At 42.2% G+C, this 17,058-nt stretch overlaps 1 protein-coding gene across 1 annotated transcript in view; it reads right to left on the minus strand.

Annotated features, from left to right (window-relative positions):
• Positions 1 to 713: 713 nt before the first annotated feature.
• The window catches only part of ZDHHC21 (zinc finger DHHC-type palmitoyltransferase 21), a 40,060-nt gene continuing 23,715 nt past the window's right edge, over positions 714 to 17,058 (minus strand). Inside the window, exons 8-9 of the mRNA XM_040417166.1 lie at positions 4,308 to 4,351; positions 714 to 2,310 (exon numbers count right to left, since the gene is read on the minus strand). Coding sequence (XP_040273100.1) covers positions 2,178 to 2,310; positions 4,308 to 4,351 — 177 coding nt within the window. The 3' untranslated portion in view covers positions 714 to 2,177. The remainder of the gene's footprint in view (positions 2,311 to 4,307; positions 4,352 to 17,058) is intronic.

The raw sequence follows: 17,058 nt of genomic DNA on the forward strand, positions 1-17,058 counted from the left end.
CTGCCTGCTGGGAGACTCTGCAGCATGTTGTATGTGTAGGACTACAAGTCCCAGCTGTATAATGACACTGCTAAGGGAGTGAATACAAGAGCTGCCCTGAGTGACATGTCTGCCTGCTGGGAGACTGAGCAGCATGTTGTATGTGTAGGACTACAAGTCCCAGCTGTACAATGACACTGCTAAGGGAGTGAATACAAGTACTGCCCTGAGTGACATTGTCTGCCTGCTGGGAGACTCTGCAGCATGTTGTATGTGTAGGACTACAAGTCCCAGCTATATAATGACACTGCTAAGGGAGTGAATACAAGTACTGCCCTGAGTGACATGTCTGCCAGCTGGGAGAATCAGCAGCATGTTGTATGTGTAGGACTACAAGTCCTAGCTGTACAATGACACTGTTAATACACACAGGATCTTCCCCTACCTGCAATGCTCTGCAGAACTTCTCTTTCAGCTCCTGTGCCTAGCATGTCTCCTCACTGCCTGCAGCTATACAGTAAACACTTCAGCCCTGAGTCTGTGCAGCTGAAGGGGTTAAGAATTCTGGGAGAGAGCAATAAGCAGCAGCCAGCAGTGCAGGGGGGCGTGGCCAGCACAGTGACGTCTGGTGTACAGATCTCTCAGGCTTGTGCAAGAACATTATCAGAGCAGGGAGAGAAGCTGACATCACAGGTCATGTGACCCTCAGTGAGATCTGAGAAACCAGCCACTGGAGATAAAGTGAGTTAATTGGAAAGCTGTTACATTTGCCTAGTTGAAAACATAGAAAGAATAAAAAAATAATAATAACTCGGACAACACCTTTAATTCACATCCCATTCTAACATATGCATTTTTTCAACTGTACTATGTAAATTGAATGGGACAAAAAACTCAGCAGAACCGCTAGGAAATACACAGTGTCTGTGCTCGGACCAATGTAAACAACGAGGAGGATGCAGCTTCTTCAAACAGCTGATCAAGGGGAAGCAGACACCCACCAGTTTGATATGGGCGGCCTATCCTAAGGATAGACCACCAATACTGTAATCCCCAAAAATTCCAGTAAACCTGAAATAAAGAATTGACTGAAAGCGGAGCTGAAGTAAGCTGAAACGACCACTAGACAGTGGATGGTGCTTCATGCTTCCAGATCAATCTTCTGTGTTGTTTCCAGCACCGAGGGCTAGAGAAAAAGGCTGGTCTGTGGGGATGCCAGGTGTAAGACACCCCCCAATCTCATACAATGGACCTATCCTGAGGATAGATCATCAATATCTAGAAACCAGAAAAGCTATTTAATAGTCATTCATAACATACATTGTTATATCTGTACGCATTAGAAAGCACTCCACGCTTTTATTATAAAATGATATAATCAGAACCTCTGATTTTAAGACCTGTATTTGCAAAGACAATACCGGAATACAAGAAAAAACACCCTGTTAAATATCTAGTAACACAATATCAATATAAAGCAGCAAAATCAAAGGGTAACCAAATTACCAGTTAAAACAGTCACCACAGAGTACCATATAATCTGTCAAAGAAAAAGTATTTTTACATTAAAATAACCTTTTGTATAACGAAGATTTATAAAATCTGCCCATTTAAATTAAAAGTATATTGACTTAGTGTCAGCTATCTTTTTATACTTTACATACAGCATTAGTTCAGAAAAATAAAATTGACATATTAAAAAAAAAAAAGTTCAAAAAAAGACATTATGTTTTACATTGTACAAAAATAAATACTATTTGGTTTAACAAGAATTTTAAAAAAATTAAATAAAAAAATAATAATAAACCAAATAATTAGAACGGATTCCAGGCGTCAGAATTTGTCAGTGCAGCGATAAAAGCAAAGGAAACAATAATTAAAAAAATGGAGTAGTTGAAAACTTTGCCCGACATAAATCCTAATCCATGGTTTTAGTTCATAGCCTGAGGGTGCTCAATGTGTCCTGAGGGGAGAAGGACATCTTGAAAGGAAACAACGTTCAGCACATAAATACATATCTTGTACTGTTCCCACAACCGCATTGAGATCACTATTAAAACAAAGCCTGGGGCACTTTGTGATGTCTAAGATTGGTGGGTGGATTATAATTGACTTGAAGACTGTCATAGCACTGTTATGATAAAACCTGTAACTTGCTTCCAGCGTGGCGGACCCATCTGTGCCCACCATCCATCTGTTTAGACATGATTGGCAAAGTAGTAGGAGACTCGCAGTGGTCGCCTCCGCCTGAAAGGAATGAACCACAGGATCTTCCAGCGAGTGCCAAAAACTTCTGAGAGGGTCTGCTGCCATGGTTTTCGAGCTCTCGATCTACAGAAGACAGCATTATTAGTGAAAGACGGCATTCCCATGGTGCATTTCAGTCAGTGTAGACAATACATTGTTGGCTGGGGATCTATTAGAAGGCTTAGATGAAATGTGTTTCCTAGCATCACAAATGCAGCTTTCCTTTCATTGTGACATGCAGCTGCGTTTTACCACCACCTAGCAGGGGCTGAAACTTTATTGTCAATCAATGGAGGGCAACTTCTGAAGTTGTAGGCAATCCTGGGATGACAAGAATTCATGTCAGATCAACAGTGGCAAGTCCATTCATACCTCTTTGAACCCTGAAAATACCATTTTGTCTCATCAAAAACAGCCTTCATAAGACAGGAACTAAATTTCTCTTCCCTATAAAGGATGGCAAACTAATGGAAATTAGAACAAACACTAGATGCCAATAGTTTGAAAGCCAATCACCATATTTCTCTCACAAGATCAAGACGCACCGGTTACATGTGGTAACAGGACCTCTTTAAAGGGGTCGTCTAGGATTTTACAAGTGATAGCCTAAAATGTGATCAGTGGGGGTCCGATACCCTGCAGTTCAGCTGTTGTGAAGTCGTTGCCAGAATTACACAGCTCTCTCCACTGAGTGTTGGACGGAGCTCCACTTCATAACTAACAGTATCCGCTGTTAACGTGTTGATGCCAGATAGGATCCATGCCTCTATGGGTCAGAGCTGTTTTGGTGTCCTACACAGTACTAGATAAGAGGTTTTAATGTCTTGGTGAGCGGTATGTGTGTGCGCACATTACACACACACTGCCTGTCAAAAAAAAAAAAAAAGTCGCCACCTGGATTTAACTAAGCAAATAGTTATGAGCCTCCTATTGGATAATTACTGCATGGGCGATTATCTTTCAGCTGGCAACAAGTTATTTAACCCCAACTGGTGCAATGAGTTGCTTCTCATTTCTTAAACAACCATGTTGAAAGACACATCTCGTGGTCGTGGAAAAGATGTTACTCTGTTTGAGAACGGTCAAATCATTGGCATGGATCAGGCAGAGAAAACATCTAAGGAGATTGCAGAAACTACAAAAATTGGGTTAAGAACTGTCCAACGCATTATTAAAAACTGGAAGGATAGTGGGGACTCATCGTATTCGAGAAAGAAATGTGGCGGGAATAAAATCCTGAATGATCGTAATCGGCGATCACTTAAACGTTTGGTGAAATCAAATCGAAGAAAAAGAACAGTAGAACTCAGGACTATGTTTAATAGTGAAGTAAGAGCATTTCCACATGCACAATGCAAAGGGAACTCAAGGGATTGGGACTGAACAGCTGTGTAGCGGTAAGAAAACCACTAATCAGTGAGGCAAACCAGAAAAAAGGCTTTAATTTGCTAGGGAGCATAAAGATTGGACTCTGGAGCAATGGAAGAAGGTCATGTGGTCTGATGAGTCCAGATTTACCCTGTTCCAGAGTGATGGGCGCATCAGGGTAAGAAGAGAGGCAGATGAAGTGATGCACCCATCATGCCTAGTGCCTACTGTACAAGCCTGTGGGGGCAGTGCTATGATCTGGGGTTGCTGCAGTTGGTCAGGTCTAGGTTCAGCAACAGTATGTGCTCCAAGAATGAGGTCCGCTGACTACCTGAACATACTGAATGACCAGGTTATTCCATCAATGGATTTTTTCTTCCTTGTTGGCACGGGAATATTCCAAGATGACAATGCCAGGATTCATCGGGCTCAAATTGTGAAAGAGAGGTTCAGGGAGCATGAGACATCATTTTCACACATGGATTGGCCACCACAGAGTCCAGACCTTAACCCATTGAGGATCTTTTTTTTTTTTTTGGTGGTGACTTTTTTTGGGGATAGGCAGTGTATGTGTAATCCCAAAAATTTAATCCAAGATAACTAATGGCCAGGTGTACATAATCATGTGACTTTAACAGCAAATGGAAGGAGGAAACATTATTTTACAAATCAGTCTAATCAGTCTTAATTTTGTAGTAATCATGGTTACATACATTTCATCACAGCAATTGGACATCTTCTCTATAGTAGTCATATCCTGAAAAAAAAGAAGAAAAAATTAAGTCTGAATATAATTAATGGAATTTATTTATGGATCTCAACTTGGTTTTGGGGATGCATTAAGTTTTAGAAATTCAAAAAAGAAAAGCTTTATTATATGTCCAAAAGAATATACAAATTTCATATATACATGCATATAATGTACAGTATATGTGAGACACTACTAATTTGCATAGGAATGTATTAAAATTACCATGGAGCATGTATTGTGTTTTAACCCCATCCCAACCTCTGCCATATATGTACAGCGAAGCGGAGTTGGGCGCCATAGCCACTAGGTGTCCCAGAAGCAATGCCTGATCGGCAATAGGGCATTGGAAAGCCTCCATAGGAACCTAATGAATCTCCCATAGACTGCAGTGGTAATTCATGGCAGTCATAAGAAATATGAGGATCTTATGTTAAAATCTTCCCTAGTGGACCTAAAGGGGTATTCCGGTTGTTTCAAGTCATCCCCTACCGCTGGGACCCCCACCAATCACTAGAACGAGGGCCCAGTACCATCTGCAGCCCCCCTGAACTGACCAGAGAGGCTGCTCTGTTCATTTCAGGAGGGGTGCAGGGGCATAGGGCTCCCGTTCTTATGATTCACAGCGGTAGGACCCCCAGCGATCTAATAGTCATTAGATAACTTGAAACAACCAGAATAGTCCTTTAAAAGTGAGGGGGAAAAAAGTTTAAAAAATATTACATATTAATATTTAAAAATATTACAAAAAATATAAAAATTTAAACCATCTCCCTTTTCCCATATTAATAATAAGCAATAAAAAAAAACTGAAAAAAAGTGGTAGATTCACAGTTTTTCATCATATGCACTCAAATGGTATCAATGAAAACCACATGAAAAAATTAGCTCTCACACACCTCCGTACACAGATAAAGAATAAAAGTTATGGTGGTCAGTATACAGCAATGCATAGAAAAACATTTTCCAAGCATGAATGTGGTATTGATGTAAGTGTAGTGACCCAGAGAATTAAGGTAACAGGTCATTTTTACTGCATAGGGAACACCGTAAAAAAGAAACCCATAAAACTGATAATTCCTGATATCTCCCTGATAGTCGGGGAGTATGGGAATGAGCAATCGCTTGTTTATGATTTTTGGTGCCAGAAGGAAGACACAATCCCCCAATGATTGCCGATATCTTTTACACAGGGCAATCATCTGTAACGAGCATTTCCACAAACAATAATACCCAATAATTGGCCAGATTGTTGGTTTTGTGTAATTTATTTGATTCCAATAAACTTTGAATTTTTTTTCAAGGTTAGTTAGTTTTTCTCCTTTTTCATTTAGCACCCTTTTGGTGTATGTATCTGTGTATTTAGAGCTTTGATGTGTATAATTTATTGTTACATGTAACCTTTATTGGTGTGACTATGCAAGCAGTCTAATAACAGAGTTGAGCTGCAGCTGAGAAAATTCCTTTCTTTGTATCCTTTATATAGCACAATATCACATAAGGCCTCTTTCACACTTGCGTTGTCCGGATCCGTCGTGTACTCCATTTGCCGGAAGTGCCCGCCGGATCCGTAACACTGCAAGTGAATTGAAAGCATTTGAAGACTGATCCGTCTTCAAAATGCGTTCAGTGTTATTATGGCAGCCAGGACGCTATTAAAGTACTGGTTGCCATAGTAGTAGTGGGGAGCAGTATACTTACCGTCCGTGCGGCTCCCGGGGCGCTCCAGAATGACGTCAGAGCGCCCCATGCGCATGGATGACGTGATCCATGCGACACGTCATCCATGAGCGTGGGGCGCCCTGACGTCACTCTGAAGCGCCCCGGGAGCCTCACAAACGGTAAGTATACTGCTCCCCCGCTCCCCACTACACTTTACCATGGCAAACAGGACTTTAGCGTCCTGGCAGCCATGGTAACCATTCAGAAAAAGCTAAACGTCGGATCCGGTAATGCGCCGAAAACAACGTTTAGCTTAAGGCCGGATCGGGATTAATGCCTTTCAATGGGAATTAATTCCGGATCCGGCCTTGCGGCAAGTGTTCAGGATTTTTGGCCGGAGCAAAAAGCGCAGCATGCTGCAGTATTTTCTCCGGCCAAAAAAACTTTCCGGTCCTGAACTGAAGACATCCTGATGCATCCTGAACGGATTTCTCTCCATTCAGAATGCATTAGGATAAAACTGATCAGGATTCTTCCGGCATAGAGCCCCGACGACGGAACTCTATGCCGGAAAAGAACAACGCAAGTGTGAAAGAGCCCTAAGTGAGGCAGTAGAAGATCACATTAGTAAGACTTTAGTAGGACAATCACATAAGTAAGACAAATAATGTTCTATGTATACAGTTCCTATGCACATAAATGTCTCCATGGCTACAGACTACAAACAATCTACGTGGAGTCAGACTGGGCATTCATGTATTACTAAATTGCTAATTTATCTGCCCACTCTTCTATTGTCCACAGATTAGCAAGATAGGGTATCGGAGCTGAATACAGTAATTAGGCCTATTGGAAAAGTTTGCATTTCTTATTTGAGATGCATTGGAGCAAAAAAAAAAAAAAATTGCCCTTAGCCTCGATTATTAGAAAAATATAAGAAATGTAAGAAAAATATGGCAAATCAGAATTTACCTTTAGTAGACATTTTCTTAAATTTACAGAAATAAAATATACAACCCTGCCGCTCTACTCATTCTCTATGGGACCACTGGAAATAGCCAAGGGCTGTTCTTCTCTACCTCCGGCATTCTCAGAGAATGAATGGAGTGGCGGGGTGCATGTGCGGCCTACCACTCTATCAGAATACGTTCTCGGGATTGGTGGGGGTCCCAGCAGTTAAAAACTCTCTCAGTTTTTTTTGTTTTTTTTTAACAAGCTGGGAAACACAGGAAGTCATAGAAAATATTTACATAGTTAACGGAGCCTTCCACAGTTTTCACCTTCCTCAAAAAAGCTTAATTTTGCAAATCTCATTTTATGTGGCATTATTTTGAATACTTTTACTTATCCAAGTCATTCAGAGACTGTTTTATTATGACATATTATACATCAACAGTGATAAATTTGGACAGACATGCTTACATGTATTTAAAAAAAAATCCAAATATATCGATAATATGGAAAAAAAAAATCTTAATTTGAATTTCTCTGCTTTTAATACAGGTAGTCATATCACACAACATGTCATATCACACAACATAATTATTAAAGGGGTTGTCTTATCTTAGGCATTGGTAGCATATCACATTCATTCCTATGAGAGTCCTCAGAAATGAAGGCGCACTTTATGGATTTTGGGGGTCTTGATTTTATAAGGATGCTATACAGGCACCATGTCAAGTTTACAGAGACCTTTAGCAGCCAAAACACAAAATGCACTCCAAAAAGACCCCATTATGGAATCTGCACTCCTCAAGGAATTAATCTAGGGCAAAGATGGCAAACCTGAGGTTCTCCAGCTGTTGTAAATCACAACTCTCAGCATGCCCAGACTGCCTACAGCTAGCAGCCTACAGCAGGGCATGGGAGGAGGTGTAGTTTTACAACAGCTGGAGAGCCGCAGGTTGGCAATGCCTGATCTAGGGGGATAGTCAACATTTTAGCCACGCAGGTGTCTCATCAGATTATAAACACAGTGCATGATAATGATAAATTACAAATTTTCCAATGAAATGTTGCTTTAGCCCAAAATTTTCAAAAAAGAAGAACCCCTAAATCTGTTAGACATTTTCTCCTAAGTACAGCAACATCCAATATGTGGTTGTAAACTGCTGTATAGGCACAAAGCAGGGCTCAGAAGGGAAGGAGCACCATTTGGCTTTTGGAGATTTAGCTGAAATGGTTTTCAGGGGCCATTTTGTAAACTACACCTAAGGAATTTATCTAGGAGTGTAGTACGTATTTTGACCCTATAGAATTTATTAACACTGGGCTGTGAAAATGAGAAATACCGGAATTATTTTGTAATAAAATATCACTTTCATCCCCCAAAAATACATTTTCCAAACCCAACAATTTGTTATACATTTTCTACTAAACATCCAATATCTGGACATAAATAACTGTATGGGCTGAAGGTTGGGTAACAAGGGTAGGAAGGCAATTTGACTTTTGTAGGGCAGATTTTGATGGACTGATATTTGGGTGCCATGCCGCATTTGCAGAGTCCCTTACAGTGAAAAAGCATGACCCCTGTGGAGACACAAGGGTTAGTGGGTGCTCTTGTCCACCGGCCTGGCTATCATTATAAAGACTGTGCAGGGCCAGGACTTATACCACCGAATGCCAGTGCTGCTTTACCATGGGTGGAACACTACTCAGACAACACAGGGTGAGGGTACAACGCTCCAGGAAGACTGGATAACCAACAGTCAGCAGCATATAATACAGTCCCAGCAAGGACACAGGATGGTGCATATGACCGCAATTTACCCTTTTGCTGACTCGCCAAGGATTAAACCTCCACAACTTCGGGGGAACCCAGGACCAGCTACCCCAGCCAAAAGTACCCCGCTTTGGGCAGGAACCCCCAGAAAGGAGGTAGCGGCAAGCTTAGGGAGCCGGCCGTGCACAGCAAGGCATGTCGCCAGGTGACTCGATTGTCCCAACCTGGACTCTCCAACCGAACCTGTAGGCTCAAGGTTGGGCAAACGAGCAATTCTGAAGTCCACCAGCTGGAACTGTAGTCCCTAGGCTCAAGTCCTGTAGTATAGCTGATAACAGGGGCAACCGCCCTTTTAATTCCCTCAGCCGGCAGTTTAGTGCATTGGCCCCCATAGATTTGTTGGGAGATAATTGTGGCTGTTCCATCATTGGTTGTCAGTTCAATCCAACTGCATATTGTCATTCTGATGACACAGCTTTTCCACTTTAGCCAGACAGGCTAATTGGCTCCTAATACACAGCAGGGGGCTAATGCAATCCACAGTTGATATAAATAGCAGGTCATTTCCCATAGATCTGCTGGCTTGTTAGTCAGACCAAAAGGCACTGCATAGTTAATTAACGTTGCTGTGGAAGTCAGACAGTTACAGGAAAGACACATTAACCCCTTCTACCCCGTTTTTTTGTTTTGCGTCTCCTGCCTACCCAGAGTCATAACTTTTTAATTTTTCTGTTCACATAACTGTATGAGGGCTTGTTTTTTGCGGGACAAGTTGTACTTTCCAAAGCCACGATTTAATATTGCATATGATGTAGTAGAAAGTAGAAAAAAAATTCCAAATGGGGTGAAATTGGGGGGTGGGGGGAAGCAATTCTGCCACAGTTTTACAGGGTTGTTTTTTTTCTGACGTTCAACGTGCGATAAAACTGACAAGTTACTTTCATTCTACAGGTCAGTACGAATCTGCCGATACCTTATATGTAAAGATTTCTTGTGTTTTGATAGTGATAACATAATAAAAAAAGTTTGTTTTATTTTTTGTTGCCATATTTTGACCCATATAACTCTTTTGCAATTATGTGTACAGAGCTGTGTGGGACAATCTGTAATTTTTATTAGTACCATTCTGGGGTGTGTATGACTTTTTGATCACTTTTATATTACATTTTTTGTAGAAATTAAGCAACTGGCGAACCAGCCATTTTGACGCTTTTTCCATTTCGCCGTATGGGAAGATATTTTTATATTTTTATACTATGGGCATTTTCGCACATAGCGATATCCATGATTTGTATTATTAGATTTTTTTAGTTCTTTTATTTTTATTTTGGGGAAAGGTGGGTGATTTGAATTTTTTTTAAACTTTATTATATTTTTTTGTAGGGAACTATAACAAGCAATCATTACATTGCTATTCTCATAGACCCCAATGCATTAGCATTGGAGTCTATGAGAAAATTACTAGTTTACTATGGAGCCCTATTACAGGCAAGGGCTCCATAGGAAATACTATGCAGCAGTCTCTTGTCATTCACTACGGCAGGGGCTGCTGCACACAAGCTCCTGCTTCTCTGATTGCTGTACAGGGGACCCAGAGCATTACCGAAAGCGCAAGCTTCCAGTATTTTGCGCACTCAGATGCCATGGTCAGGATTGACCACGGCATCAGAGAGGTTAAATATCGCGGACATTAGCCACGAATGTCTGCTGTACTACTACGGCGTTGGTCGGGAGGGGTTAAACAATTGCTCACGTCCCTGACTGCCTCCCCAAAACGATGGACAACGAAAACAGTACACCTGGCGCAAATTAAGAACAATCCACCCCACAAGTGGTCAGATGTTATCACCATTTCTGATGGTGTTGTCACAACCCCATTTTGGATTGCTTTGACCCTATGGTATTTAAAAAAAAAATTTTTTAAGATTGGGAAATAAATAAAAAAAATTAGGGGTTAATTCTACAATAATCTTTCATTCAACAAGTAAGGCCTGATTCATACTGCTGGCAGGCTGTTCTGGCATGAAACTCCAGGAATCGGCTGGACACAAACCGCTGTTCGCAGTGGAATTTGTCCATCCGTTTCTCAGCATATTTGTCGGATCACCGCCGGACCTCATTATAGTTAATGGGGCCTGACAGCATTGCGGTGGTGTCCAGCAATGCTGGATCCGCCAGGCTGTTCCTGGCTGGAATAGCCTGCCAGATCGGCAGACGCAAGTGTGAAATAAGCCTAATAATTGGAGGAAAAGCATCTCAAGTTTAGGAAATGACCCAATTTTAGAAACCACATCCCTCACAAAACTTACTGAAGGGTATAGTGAGTATTTTGACTCCAGAAGTGTTGCAAAAATGACACACAGGCAAAATTGAACTGTTCATCATTTGCATGTAGGGGGATGTATGGAGTGGGCTCACAAGCTGATCCTGTTCCATATGCAGCGGATGCCAGCTGTATAAGGGGCCCTTTACAGCGGCTGAGAATCTGCCAGATAATCGCTAACAAGTGTTCATTGGAAGGCTTGTTTGCGTTTATCTGGCGGTATAAAAGTGTTGCCAATTACCTGATAAACGAGCGAAACACTAGTTCATTGAGGTATTAAATCATTTGTGCGGAAAGTAAAATTGGCGCTTGCCGGCAGCAGATGGTGCTGTGTAAACATGCTCTGCTGCTGGCAAATAATGAGTCAGTATGGGAAGGAGCAATGACATCAGCGATAGCACCTCCCCATACTGTTGAGGAGCAGAGATGGCCAGTTCGCCGGCGAACACATGCGGGCTGCCATCTTAAATCACAAGTCCTTACCTGTGCCTGCGCCGCGAGCCGGTCTAAAAGAAATGCAGTTCTGAGAACAGCCCGATGAAGGCCCCCGGCGGCTGTTCTCGGAACTGCTTGCTCCCGGTGACCGCATTTGTTTCAGACCGGCTCGCGGCGCAGTCACAGGTAAGGACTTACCTGTGCATCGCCAGACTTGTGATTTAAGATGGCAGCCCGCATGTGTTTGCGGGCGAACACTGCGAACTGGCCATCACTGTTGAGGAGATCACTGCATGTAAATCTAGCTGTCTCCTTCACTGAGGAGCAGGTGATTGCCTGCTGTATCGTTCCGTGTAAAGGGACCTTAAAGGGAACCTGTCACCTGGATTTTGTGCATAGAGCTGAGGAAATGGGTTGCTAGATGGCCACTAGCACAACCGCAATACCCAGTCCCCATAGCTCTGTGTGCTTTTATTGTGTAAAAAACCCGATTTGATACATACAGTACAGACCAAAAGTTTGGACACACCTTCTCATTCAAGGAGTTTTCTTTATTTTCATGACTATGAAGGCATCAAAACTATTAATTAACACATGTGGAATTATATACATAACAAACAAGTGTGAAACAATATGTCATATTCTAGGTTATTCAAAGTAGCCACCTTTTGCTTTGATTACTGCTTTGCACACTCTTGGCGTTCTCTTGATGAGCTTCAAGAGGTAGTCCCCTGAAATGGTCTTCCAACAGTCTTGAAGGAGTTCCCAGAGATGCTTGTTGGCCCTTTTGCCTTCACTCTGCGGTCCAGCTCACCCCAAACCATCTCGATTGGGTTCAGGTCCGGTGACTGTGGAGGCCAGGTCATCTGGCGCAGCACCCCATCACTCTCCTTCATGGTCAAATAGCCCTTACTTTCAAAGTTTTCCCAATTTTTCGGCTGACTGACTGACCTTCATTTCTTAAAGTAATGATGGCCACTCGTTTTTCTTTACTTAGCTGCTTTTTTCTTGCCATAATACAAATTCTAACAGTCTATTCAGTAGGACTATCAGCTGTGTATCCACCTGACTTCTCCTCAACGCAACTGATGGTCCCAACCCCATTTATAAGGCAAGAAATCCCACTTATTAAACCTGACAGGGCACACCTGTGAAGTGAAAACCATTTCAGGGGACTACCTCTTGAAGCTCATCAAGAGAATGCCAAGAGTGTGCAAAGCAGTAATCAAAGCAAAAGGTGGCTACTTTGAAGAACCTAGAATATGACATATTTCAGTTGTTTCACACTTGTTTGTTATGTATATAATTCCACATGTGTTAATTCATAGTTTTTATGCCTTCAGTGTGAATCCACAATTTTCATAGTCATGAAAATAAAGAAAACTCTTTGAATGAGAAGGTGTGTCCAAACTTTTGGTCTGTACTGTATGCAAATTACCCTGAGATTAGTCCTGTCCCTGACTCATCTCACATACAGGACTTATCTCAGATAATTTGCATATGTATCAAATCTATTTTTTTACACAATAAAAGCACAGAGAGCTATGGGGACTGGGTATTACGGATGTGCTAGTGGCCATCTAGCAACCCATGTCCTCAGCAATATACACAAAATCCCGGTGACAGGTTCCCTTTAAGAGAGATGAAACCTGCTGGCAATGACTGGGAGCAGAGTCATAAGCTATGGTCAATGAAAACAGCAGCATCTAAGCGATTAGACATGGGGGGAGGAGGTGAAATTGGTGAAATTGGGTGCCAGAATATGACGAAGCAAAAACAATTTTTTTAAAGAAGCAAAACTTTATACATTTGGTATTGCCGTAATCATAATCATGCAATAAACAGTGTAATAACAAAACCCAAAATACCAAAGCTGAATTAGGGTACATTCACATGACCGTATGAATGGGTCTGCATCCATTCCATAATTTTGCGGAAAGGATGCAGACCCATTCATTTCAACAGGGCCGCAAAACATGTGGACAGCACACAGTGTGCTGTCCGCGTCCATAGTGCTGTTCCGCGGCCCCGCAAAAAATATAGAGCATGTCCTATTCTTGTCCGCACAAAAATAGGCATTTTCTATATTGAGCCGGCCCTGCAAAATGCGGAATGCAAAAGCCAGTATCTGTGTTTTGCAGATCCGCAATTTTTGGACTGCAAGACACTTATGGCCGTGTGAAAGTACCCTTAGTTTTTCTTTTTTTTCCAATTTCCCGTAACAATTTTTTTCCAGTTTTCAAGTACAAGATATGGTAAATTAAAAGTGCCATAAAAATACAACCCACAAAAATAAGCCTTCATGCAAATATGGGAGGAGGAGAAAAAGAACGAGAAATAGAAAAAGAAAATCCGCCCAGTCCAGGTTAATGCACTGCAGATATGCCATTGCAGTTTCCCGGTTTTATAAGAACACCGTGAGCATTTGAGGCCCAATTACAGGAGTGAAATAAACAGAACCCCGAGAAGTAAACATATTATAGAAACTACACCCCTCGGGACATTTATCAAGGGGTTTAGTAAGCATTTTGACCCTACAGATATTGTGTAGAAATAAACGTGCCACAGATGGTGCAAAATGAAAATGACAAATTCCACAGATAAGCCATTTCCGTGCCCAATATGCTGCTCCCAGCTTAAGACATCAGAGACACACACCCTTTAAATTGTTAGGCGGGTTCTAATAGGTACAGAAATGTGGATGTCAACTGCTGTGTGGACAACCCCTTTAAGTGTTAACTGCCAAAAGGAATTGGTCAGTTTCTTCTACAGAGCACGCACACCACTGGTGTATAAAGATGGCTTATCTTCCAGTGCGATGTGATCATCAAAGCATAACATGGGGGACGTGATGACAATGTTGGAAATTATAAATCAACTCAGTAAACAGCTCAAGTCCTACAAAGGGTCACAAGACCAAAACACTGTTGCTCATTACTTTAGGATTAGCAAGAACACAGTAATGTGCAATGTCTATGTAAACCACCACAACATGTGTCTATGGATAACATGGAAGACGGCCAAGCAATACCCTACAGGAGATCTATGATGCTGGATAACACTTGGCTCAAAAACAATGCAAGAAGTGTTGTGTGGAAGCCTAAATAAATCCCATTCACTTCTAACAGGATAACTAATTCAATAATTTAACTAGAGCTTTGTGTTAATCACATTAATAGCGCATTACATTCATTCACTTAAAGTAAACCAGTCACCATGAAATGCAGCGCAGTCTGCAGGCAGCATGGTATAGAGCAGGAGGAGCTGAGCAGATTGATATACGGTTTTGTGGGAAAAGATTCAGTAAAACTTGTCATTTATACATTTAAAGGGGTATTCCCATCACATACAATGGGGGCATGTTGCTAGGATATGCCCCCATTGTCTGATACGAAAACGGAGCGGGGAGAACTGTGGCTGGAGGACCCCGGATTTCCCGGGGTCCGTCCACCACCAAGCGCTGGTCCCATAGAAGTGAATAGGAGCGCACCGCGCACGCACAGCCTCTGCTCCCAATTATTTCTATAGGGCACACGGAAATAGCCGAGCCAGCGCTCAGCTATTTTCGGTGGGCCCATAGAAATTAATGGAGGACGACTGCTCATGCACAGTGCGCCTCCAATCACTTCCCCGCTACGTTCTCATTGTAGGTGCAGGTCCCATCAGACAATGGGGGCATATCCTAGTGATATGCCCCATTGTCTGAGATGGCAAAACCCCTTTAAATCTCTTAGGAGTCGTGTTTGTAGTCCTATAGAGTGATTTACAGTTACGAGTGTAAGAGCATGCACAGAGAGCCATCAATCACTGAATTTGGCTGTCCATTTGATACCTAAACTTAGAAAGAGTGAACCTTTTCCCAAAAATCTACAGGTGAAACTCGAAAAATTTGAATATCGTGCAAACTAGGTCATTTATTTCAGTAATGCAACTTAAAAGGTGAAACTAACATATGAGATAGACTCATTACATGCAAAGCGAGATATTTCAAGCCTTTATTTGTTATAATTTGGATGATTATGGCTTATAGCTTATGAAACCCCAAAGTCCTTTGCTGAGGGGGTGTGGACTAATTAGCTGACTAGAGTGTGACACGTGGAGCCTAGAACATTGAACCTTTTCACAATATTCAAATTTTAAAGGGGTTCTGCACTTTCATTTAACTGATGATCTATCCTCTGGATAGATTATCAGCTTCTGATCGGCGGGGGTCCGACACCTGGGACCCCCGCCGATCAGCTGTTTGAGAAGGCAGCAGCGGCGCTCCAGCAGCGCCGCAGCCTTCTCACTGTTTACCGCCGACCCAGTGACGTCACGACTAGTATCAACTAGCGTGGGCGGGGCTAAGCTCCATTCAAGTGAACACAGCTTAGCCCCGCCCACGCTAGTTGATACTAGTCGTGACGTCAGTGGGCCGGCGGTAAACAGTGAGAAGGCTGCGGCGCTGCTGCCTTCTCAAACAGCTGATCAGAAGCTGATGAACTATCCAGAGGATAGATCATCAGTTAAATGAAAGTGTAGAACCCCTTTAAGTTGCATTAATGCAATTCCTTTTAAAGGGAACCTGTCATCAACTTTATGCTGACCTCACTGGGCAGCATAAAGTAGTGACAGAAATGCTGATTTCAGCGGTGTGTCTCTCATCAGCTAAAAGTAAGTGGTTGCTGAGAACCAGCCTCATAAAATCATTGCAGCCCAGGCCTTGAAAAGAGTCAAATCCACCTGAGAAGAGTCCTGGTTATTCCTAATCTCCTGCTCTCCCGTCCATCTGCTGATGATTGGCAGTTCTCTCCTAGACAGAGAGGGAGAAAACTAGGTAGAAAACTGTCAGTCATCAGCAGGTGGGTGAGGAGAGCAGGAATTCATGGATAACCATGACTCTTCTCAGGTGGCCGGGACTCTTTTCCAGGCCCAGTCTGCAATTATTGTGAGGTTGGTTCTCGGCAACCACTTACTTTTAACTTATAAATGACAGACCGCCGAAATCTACTCGCCTGTCTTTACTTTATACTGCCGTTAGTATGGGAAGCATAAAGTTGATGACAGGTTCCCTTTAAGTTGCATTACTGAAATAAATAAACTTTGCACGATATTCTAATTTTTCAAGTTTCACCTGTATATATACACATCTTCTCAGCTCCTCCTGCTCTATAACATGCTGCTTGTAGATTGGATTGCATTTGCATGGAGACACGTTTACTGTAGGGGGTTGTCTGAGATAATGACCTGGTCTCCATTTACTTGGTTGCAGCCAATCAATGTCCTCAGTGGTGTGGAGCTCAAGACTGACTGATGCCAATGACTGCCTGCAGCGGTCACATCATTGCTGCAGCCAAGTAAACAGAGACTGATGAAAAACATAGGTAGGAGCCCCGGTACTGGGGAATTTAAGGGGGGGGGGGGAGGGGAGTACTGGTTCATTTGCTGTGTTGTCATATTCCCTCCTATTGGCAAAGGCTTTTATTTTCTCAGACAACCACTTCAATCAATACAGGACCATTTAATCTGACCGAGCTACTAAGCAGAAGAAATCACCCCAGTAGTGAAGAAAAAAATCAGCAATCAGGTCAT

The sequence above is a fragment of the Bufo bufo genome, chromosome 2 (genome assembly GCF_905171765.1).
Source record: "Bufo bufo chromosome 2, aBufBuf1.1, whole genome shotgun sequence".
NCBI lineage: Eukaryota > Metazoa > Chordata > Amphibia > Anura > Bufonidae > Bufo > Bufo bufo.